Source organism: Oryzias latipes, chromosome 17 (genome assembly GCF_002234675.1).
Source record: "Oryzias latipes chromosome 17, ASM223467v1".
Taxonomy (NCBI): Eukaryota; Metazoa; Chordata; class Actinopteri; order Beloniformes; family Adrianichthyidae; genus Oryzias; species Oryzias latipes.
The window spans coordinates 9678363-9687866 of record NC_019875.2 but is presented as its reverse complement, the minus strand read 5'-3'; the positions used below and the strand labels follow the sequence as shown (position 1 = coordinate 9687866).

General features: G+C 43.4%; 1 protein-coding gene across 9 annotated transcripts in view; it reads right to left on the bottom strand.

The window, feature by feature from the left end:
* The window catches only part of efr3a (EFR3 homolog A), a 113355-nt gene that overhangs the window by 2340 nt on the left and 101511 nt on the right, over positions 1-9504 (bottom strand). For 3 of the 9 annotated variants that reach the window (XM_023965563.1, XM_023965564.1, XM_023965571.1), the window contains 9 exons: positions 8084-8245; positions 7877-8008; positions 7728-7795; positions 6777-6904; positions 5930-5980; positions 2096-2175; positions 1966-2017; positions 1778-1881; positions 1642-1691 (listed from right to left, as the gene is read on the bottom strand). In XM_023965563.1, the coding sequence (XP_023821331.1) occupies positions 1642-1691; positions 1778-1881; positions 1966-2017; positions 2096-2175; positions 5930-5980; positions 6777-6904; positions 7728-7795; positions 7877-8008; positions 8084-8245 (827 nt within the window). Of the gene's footprint in view, positions 1-1641; positions 1692-1777; positions 1882-1965; positions 2018-2095; positions 2182-5929; positions 5981-6776; positions 6905-7727; positions 7796-7876; positions 8009-8083; positions 8246-9504 lie in introns of all 9 variants that reach the window. The other 6 variants (XM_023965566.1, XM_023965572.1, XM_023965565.1 and 3 more) reach the window with 5 other exon arrangements.

Here is a 9504-nt window from a genome sequence, read left to right as displayed (position 1 = left end):
ATATTCGGCGTTTAAAAATAGTAGTGAGCATGGTGTCCAAATTGCTTTTATAATCCAGGGCACCACATAGTCCCGCACTAAATAGTTTTTTTAGTAGTTTGGTATTAGGGCAGGAATTCAGACATTGCTTAAGACCTCCCTGGTTTCCTTGACAACCCAGTCCTTACCACATTTTCCACACTTTCAGGCACACTTACAGAAGGTAGCGTAGGAACAGTAACGTTCGTTTTAGCTGTATTGGTCTGTTGCAAACTAGCATGGTAGTTTTAGGTATCGTAAAAAAAAAAAACGCTAATGTGGCTAACACCTCTAATTTGGCTAACCTGTAGAATGTTACAAACAGGTTCCAGAGTTACGGTGAACAATGACGTCTGAATGACTTCTGATTCTTTTGTCTCGCCTCTAGTTCAATGGGCCTTATACCATGGTCCGGGTGAATACTCGATTCTGATTGGCTGCTGGGTGTGCGTTAAAAAGTCATATACCACAGGATAACTGCATGGTGAAAAAAGAAGTTCCGGTCACCTAGCTTAAATGTTCTGCATCACTGTGCCGGCTTCTTTAAAACAACCTTTAGCATTGGACAAAAACAAGCGGTAAGAGGTGAACTTCCTCTCTGAACTAATGCTTTATTCAACCCATTGGAAAGATCAGCATATATATACTGTATTTCACTTTATATCGCCGGATCTTGACTACAGCGGTGGTGCGGCCTATTTGTTACGTGACGCGCCGTACCACGTAACAAATAGGCCGCTTTTGTGAGTAAAGTTATCCAAATCGGAAAACAAGATTTAAGGACTAAAAACTGTTTAATATTTATTGCTTTTGTAAGTGACCATGGTATAAGCGGGTTAATGGCCTTCGAAGTATGCATTATTACTTTTTAAGGCACGCCGTGGAAGCCTGAAAGTTCAGGCTTCCAAGGCGTGCATTAAATAGTGATAATGACACTTCGTCGGCCATTAACCCTTACTTATTTATTACATAAGTTCAAAAATGGATCTTTCATTTTAGTGGAGATAATACGATACATGATCAAACAACATGGCTGTTATCCGCTTATAAGTATTTACAAAAGACAGACAGAAATCTTTGCGATGTATTGGCAGGAAACCCGTTCATGAGCAGAACAAATAACTGATAATAGTCCACATTTCTAAACTGACTAAAGAGGGTTGCCGTCGGTGGAATTGTTAGGTTCAAGGCAAACGTCTATATACCTTTGTTTTTTAGTACAACATAGTCTGGCAGTTCAGAAATGTTAATTTTTGCAGGCAAACGTTGCTAGCAAGCAATCACCCAACAGCATGAACATTTGGGATCACTCTGAACCTGGACGACTTCATGGGAGAAGCGGGACGCTGCAGGACAACTTTCTGGATTGAACAGGTGCTTTCTCCTTGTGATATGATATCATACTTTGACTTAAGATGGCGCTTAGTCACAAAGGTCACAAATCATTTCCACTGTTATATACTTTTTTTCTAGTCTTAGAAAAAGAAAAAAAGGAAATAACCCATAGCATCCCTAAAGAAAAATCTTGGACAGTTTTGATTCTGTTTATTCCAGGTTCTGAACCATAAACAGATGTAAATATGATGTACACTTTTAAACAGAAGCTTAAAACAATAAACTTACCGGATGGTAAGCTCAAAGATCTGAGCCAGACGGTCGTGCAGCATGTTTGCCTAAAGAAAACACATTTTAGGGTGGAACGTTATTCATCATGTTTCATCTGTTGACTATTTCTATTTTCGTTTTCTTTTTTTGATACCTTGGACTCGCAGTGAGCTGCAATCTCCTCAAACGGAGCTTTCTGGAACTTCTCCATCAGCTGACGCCTCTTCTCCCGCTCCTGCTCCTCCAGGCCGGTGGTGTCTGACAGCGTGTTTGGATCGGTTCATTTCGGCTCAAAGGTGGAAGGGGTATATTTTGTGGTCAGGAGAGCAGAAAAGTGCTTACCAATGGCCTTCTTGAGGGTGGCAAAGGTGATCTCTTCTGCCAGCTGTGACTGCTGAGGCACAGAACAGGAGCCGTGTTGCCTTCACACATGAACTCATTTTTGTTTTTACAACGGAAGAATCAGACCAACCTTATCTGGGAGGCTGTTGGGCATGATGTCCACCTGCAGGGAGATGGTGTCAACAAAGCTCTTCCTCCTAGTCAGTCGGTCTTCATCTGCAGGACAACAGTTGCCAATAAATCCCGGCGGCCTTTAAATGTACTGTGAGGGCTTCATGAAGCAGCAGAGTTTATTGTAGGTCTCTTGTATCTTACAGATAAGCTTTATATTTTTCCTCTTTTGGGATTTCTTTTACTACTAAAAGCTGAATGTGGGGGGCCAAACAGGCTCCCACGTAGATCCCCGCTGAGGGGGCATTAAGCTCCCTCACGGAGTAGCTTTAGGGGCGTGTCTTTGTAGTCAGCATTAGCAGATGAAGTTGTATGTGATGTACTGACGATGACTATTTTCACACCATGCTGTATTTCTACTTATTTCTGCTTCTGTTGGCTTTGAACCAAAGAAAAATGGGGGCTTGTCCGGGTAAATGAGGATTAGTAATACGGAAATGCACAAAGTATCTTCTTAACTAAGACAAACCAGATGCATTTCTGGTCAGCAGCCAAGTTAGTGGGACATGCACTCAGGTCATGCAAATGTACCGTATATGTGTGGTACTACTAAATAATTTGGATGAATCTAAATCTATTTAACCCCTGTTTTGCATCCAAAACATGAGCAAGCACTTAAAATTAGTCCAACCTTGAACTATCTTGCTCTACTACAACTTTCTACTCTATTGCTGCTCGTGGACAACTTAAGCTTGCAGTTCTGAGATCTGAACAAGTCCACCATCATGGTAACGACCAACCAAATGCTTCAACCCACACATCTCTTAATGAAGACATTTAAAAGGCTTTTTTTGTCTCTCCAAACATATTTATCAGTCATCACATTTTCAAAGCTCAACAAAAACAGTCTAATCATGACCAGGAAGAAACTTTCATGCTCATCTCCAAAGGAAGGAGAAAAACCTGGAGAAGTGCAGCGATGCAGGATGAGTGTCCACGCTTTTACACAGATCAGTGTGAAAAATAAGCCAACGAAGAGGAACGCCAAGTGGCAGCACTTTTTAATTAACTTCTGCATGAGTCACCGCGACCTCCGCTGTGTGCCTGGAACATGACTCAGCAGTCTGCACTCTAAGGAGGCTCATTCCAACTGTGGAGAGATCGCGAACCTGCAGAGAAATCTCTGCTCTATCTGTCCGCACTCTGACTTGTGACACGCAGTAAGCTTTTTTCTATCAGCACCAACGCCTCTGCACACCTGGGACAGGTTGACAGAGGCAGCTCTGAACATCCACACTGAAAGAAAAAGCTCTTTGTAAGGGAGAACAATGGCTTTTGTAAAAGTAGAGCATTTTAGAGCACATTTAGAAATGTTTCTGTAAAATAGTCCAGCATCAAACCATCAACTCAGTGACTAAATAATGGAAACAAGTCACTGTCATTGGCCGCGGTTACATGGGCAAAATATTTTGATCAGAATGGTCGGATTAAAATTCAACCGTGCACATTGGCACAGAAAACCTTTTTACGATTAGAACAAACGTTCAGATGGTCACACTTTCGGTCAGAATAAATCATTTGGGCATGTGCAGTAGTGTTGAAAATACTGGAAAAGGAAATGAGTCCCACAGTAAACAAACCTTGCTGTCATATATATTTATGCAGCTGCTCGGTAATATATAAGACGATCTTCCAAACATTCATTCTTTCATTTTCTTGATCGTTTTTCCCTTTCGGGATCACGGGGCTGCCGGAGCCTATCACGGCCACTTGTGGGCGAAGGCAGGGGACAACCTGGACAGGTCGCCAGTCTGTCGCAGGGTAGAATGTCCACAAACCCATTCACTCTCACTCTCACACCTATGGACAATTTAGAGTTGCCAATTAACCTGTAAAGCATGTTTTTGGACGGTGGGAGGAAGCCGGACATCCCGGAGAGAACCCACGCTTGCACGGGGAGAACATGCAAACTCCACACAGAAAAGTCCCCCATTGATGTTGTTTTTTTCATGTCCCCCAGCCGGGACTTGAACCGGAGGCCTTCTTGCTGTGAGGCAAGAGCGCTAACTACTGCGCCACCGTGCAGCCATCTTCCAGACATGCTTTTATTAATGTTATGAATATCATGAAGCGCAAAACAAAATCGACACGTGACAAAGCATCCTCCCTCCCCTCAAACACAAAGTTCTTAATCCGGTTGCTCTGCTTAGAGACACAGTTCGCTCGGTCCACTGGCAACCGAGCCAGGACCGCGCAGGGTCCAGCCGTCACGGGGCACGAAGCGCTCCTCCCCGGCACCCCCCTCGTGAGGGGTGTAAGAGAGTGGGGAGGCCAAGAGCCAGCGGGGCGAGAGCGGAGTGGCGCTTTTCACCGGGCCTCCGCAAAGGAGTGGGTCGGTTCTGTTTGAGCTCCAAAGCTTTCTTTGGAGCAAAACACCGTCTATGCATGTCGTAAAACCAGAGCAGAAGTGACACACGATCGGAATGAACCGTTTACATGAACAACGATCGGGTCAACAATCGGCATAACCCACCTATCTCGATCGAAAAGAAATTTTGATCCGAACGAGTCTGATCGGGGCAGAGTATTCCGAACGGCGTGTTTACATGATGCATTTTTCTTCCGATCAGGCGTTCTTTCTGATTACTTTTGCCCATGTAAACGCAGCTAGTGATGGTATATTAGATAAGACGGATAGAAAAGGAGGGGGGTGGATATAGATAGAACAGAGACATAGATAGAGAGAGAGATAGAGAGATGGAAAGAAAGAATAAAAAAATGTATACAACAACCAATGATTCCAACTGAGGCTGATGACTTCATTAATGCATCTCAGAAGCTGCGCCAGTTTTAAAAACCTGGCTGGTTATGTGAGGGGGTAGTCCGGGATGTGCTATGATTGGATGTGGTGTCAATGAAGGCACTATGGGCCTCTATTCTTCAGGCAGCATTAAGAGATGTTTGTGTCCCAGGTTTCCACCAAGCGTCATGCAGACTTCGACACATGAGCAGCATCAAACTTCAGCTACAACAGTCAGGTCTAGAGCAGATACTCACCACCACACGTCCAGGTGAGATGCAGATGAACAAAGTGCGTAGATTATTCCTCTGTTGTTTTTAGGATCTCACATCAACAACATTAAAAACTTGTGAAGACCTACAGACTAAAGGTTTTAATCGCATCATTGGGGGGAGGGGGGGTCTTTTTTAACATAGACATCTACAGGTCTGCTGCAGGAAACAGTCAGCTACAGGTGTTCTGGACAACGGCAGAGGAGGAGGCTCTGCATCACGATTTCAAATCCACACTACAGACCACACTTTATGATGAGAGACTCCGCCTACTGGGATGAGTGCCAACATATTTGAAGAATCCGCTCAAGCTACAGATGGTTTCTAAGTCGTTTCCGCTTCTTGATTTTTAACTTTGTTTACATATTTGGGGATTTTTTAATCATTTATCTACAAGTATCTACTACTTTTTTCTACTTTTAATTTGAAACTTTTACCTTTATAATTCAACAAAAATGTAGCTGTTGTACACGAACACACATTTACACATTTCAACATGAATGATGTTCACTCATTTGGTGAGCATAATAACTGCACAACATATTTCTACGTGCCAACATCCACACAGACACAGTTTGAGGCTTAGTGGTCAAGTGGGGGGTTTGAACCATGACCAACAGTGCTAAAACCACACAGCTATACACAGGGTTTTTAAAAAAACGTTTGTGGAGGAGTGTCTGCTCTGAAAGCAGGAGGTCAGGGAGGGTTCTCATCTGACGCTGATCTGCTCTTACATAACAGTGGAGGAAACTACGTCTACAGCTCTATTTCAGTCCGTTACCTCTAGACGTCTGCTTGCACCTGTGGATGATTTTACCTACAGTGTACAGCACTGACGACAGGGGGCAGCAGAAGGAAAACAACCAAGATTAACCATTTTTCTGTTTAATCTCTTCACCTCAGAAGAAGAATCCTTGCAAGAACAAAAATGAACTGATCTGTTCTTTGATGAGCAAATATTTGAAGCTTGAAGTTTGAAAGGAGAATTCATCTCACTAATTAGCTTTCCTTTGGTTTTCTGGTGAGAATGCAGATAACTAACGTTAGTTATGATGATGACTGTGGAGGATTCCAACTCCAAACTGCCTTTGATGTAGTCTGAGGCATCAGTTGTGGCTTTAAACATCAAGTTTTTCCTATAAAAGGTTCAGCCTTTATCCCAAACACCTTCATTGATTAGCTTTCTCCACTGATTACAAAGATTAAACTGAACCTCAGTGATGTAGGTAGAATTGGCCACAGCCAATGTTTCACAGGGTTCTTACTTTGGACCACTTCTGGTTTGGTTGTTGACAACTATTACAACAGCAATTTCTGTTATGCTAAGTGGATCACTTTTTAATCTTTATTTCACATCCTCAAAGCTGCTTCATAAATTAAGCATTATATTGGATCCCAAAAAATCTAGGAACAGAACTGAAGAAACCAGACAAAGAATTAAGCTAAAACCGTTTTTTATTTGTGATTTAGTTTAAGCACTTTTTTTTATTTCTAAAACTTTCGTCAGCAATCTTTAGACCAAAAACCATTTCAAATCCAGATGCTTCTGTCATTTGCACAGACATACACACATAGAAATGTGTGTTAACATCTGGAACCCCTTCCCCTGAATGTAGCTCTAGTCATACCTGTGACCTGGGGAATGTACGGGACGGACAGCCTCTCTGCGTTGTATCCCGGTCCTGCCAGACACTCTGCAATGTCTGCCGTCTGAAAATAAAGATGTTTGTCTTCCTTGTCCAATGATTCAGGGAGTCTGGAAGAAAGCAGGAAAGAAGCCAGAGCTAATTATCCAACTTCACCTCTTTAAACTCTTCGGATTCGTCTGAAACCAAATTTAGACGCATGAAATATCCGGATGAGATTCATGACGCTGAGGCTCCAAAGGTCAAATTTAGCAGCTGCAGCTCATGAATCTCTGACTGCTGAGAGTGTTTTAACGAGGAGCTCTGAGATCAGAGATGGAATCTTATAATCTCATAATCATCTGCGATCAACAGATGTCTGCTTTTTATTCCAGATGGAGTTCTGAGCCGCAGAAAGATTTCACACAAAGCAGATGCAGAAAAACACCAGGGAAGGGTTTGTAATATTTTTACAGCTACATTTATTGAGTCAAATCCACTTTTCCATTTGTGATCATTTTTTAACACTTTTATTTTGATTAAATAATAATGATCACAAATGATCATTTAGAACGGCAGTTGGTTCAAAGATAACATCAAATGAAAGCTGTTTATAAAAAAAGGGTGTAAAAAAATATATTTAAAAAGAGTTAAATATAAAAAAATTCAGAACTTTGAAAATCATTAATTTTATACAATAAATAATACCCAAAATGAAATTTCTTTAATGAATCAATGAGTCTGTTGTTTGGACAATAGTTACTTTGGTATATAAATGTGTTTGTTTCTGTAAATTTTGTATGTGAGAGGAAAACAGTGTTTTTTTTGTTCTCTTTGGGCTTCTGTAGGTGATGTTTGTATGTTGAATGTAGACAGCATTTATTTTTGTCCTCTATTAGCTTCTGTACAGAACTATGACAGACATGTTTTTCACACAGGAATCTCAGCACTCACGGACACTTGTCTTTGAAAATGTGTTCTGGCAGGAGGAACAGAGCTTCCACGCTTCTCATCTCTATAACCTGAGGACGAGAAGAGCAAAGTCAGTAACGAGATCTTCCTCTGAGCAAGACTACCAGAGCAGAGAGGTGGTGGTGACTCACCTTGCTGACATGTTGACAGAACGGGGGGTTGGCAATCATCTGGCTCAAGAAGTTGAGGTATGCTGCCACGGATGCCATGATGCCACAGCGGATGAACATGGGCATGTTCTCCTCGTTTATCAGACACATTTCCTGCAAAAGTAAGATAGTCAGGGGATCTGCGAAAGCAGACCAATTGTTTTTTTTAACAAAAAGAGCAGCAGTCACCTGCAGAGCGATGGACAGTCGGATCAGGTCAATCACTACTTCCTCATTGGCCAGTTCGATGGTGACGATGGCAAGAGTGGTGAAGAGCAGCTCAAAGTTTTTGTGGTTGTTGTCCTCTTCTTTGCAGCCCAGGTAGATGTGACGGTAGAGCTGCTGGCCATGCTGGAAAGGAGGGGGGGCACACACACACACAACCATAAAGGTTAACAGGAGTTTCGAACAAAAAACAGGCAATGAAGAGATGCAGAGAGAGAAGAGCAGAAAGAAGCACAGCCAGTCGGCGTCTAAGACAAATGCATGAGACTTAGTGGTGTCGACCCTTTGTCCCAGCTGCTTCACACTTAACTACAATGCATGCTGGAGATCCTGGCTGAAGCCAACAAGACAACATCATCTGCAAAAAGCAGAGAGGAAATTCTGTGGTCCCCAGACCAGACTTGCTGCCGGCTATACGAACCAAGGTCTTGGTCATAAAGAGACGGGACAAACCTCAGTAAGGTTCCCCAGACCCCATACTCTCAGAGAACCCCTCCAAAAGCACACCACGGAGGATGTGGTGGAACGGGTACTCCAAATCCACAAAACACATATGGACTTCCACAAACCCTCCAGCACCCTAAAGAATATGTAGAGCTGGTCCACTGTTCAACAATCAGGACGCAAAACCCCTCTACAACTATTGGACGGACTCTCCTCTCCAGTACCCAAGACTTTCCCAGGGCGGCTGAGGCATGTGATTCCCCAATATTTGGAACAAACCCTCTGGTCGCCCTTCTAAAAAAGGGGAACCACCACCACTGCCTGCAGAGACGTGTCACTCCCACAGCATCCAGAGACTTGAGGTACTCGGGGAGACATCATCCACTCCCCTAGGCTCGTCACCAAGGAGCTTGTTGACCTCCTCAATGAGTTCAGCTTGGGTGATGAACAGCCCCACCCCAAAGTCCTCAGCCTCTGCTTCCTCAAGAGAAGGTGTTTCAGAAGGATTGAGGAGATCCTCAAAGTATTCCTTCCAGCAACCGACAATGTTGAAGTCGAAGTAAACAGCTCCCCACCTTCACTAAAAACTCTGTTTGCATAAAAAACTGTTTTCCCCTTTTGAGGCACCGCACGGTTCGCCAGAATCTCTTCTAGGCCAACCGATAGTTCCTCTCCATGGCCTTCCTGAACTCCTCCCAGGACAAAGTCTGCCTCGGTTTCAGCCGGAGTTGCAGCTTGCAGACTGCCAGTACCTGTTAGCTGCCTATGGAGTCCTACAAGCCAGCCAGGCTTGGTGGGACTCTTTCTTCAGCTGAACAGCATCCCTTACTTCCGGCATCCACCACCGCGTTCTGGGATTTCCACCGCGACAGGCACCATGCAACTTGTGACCAAAGCTCCGAATAGCAGCAGAGACAAAAGACGTGGCATACATGGTCCAC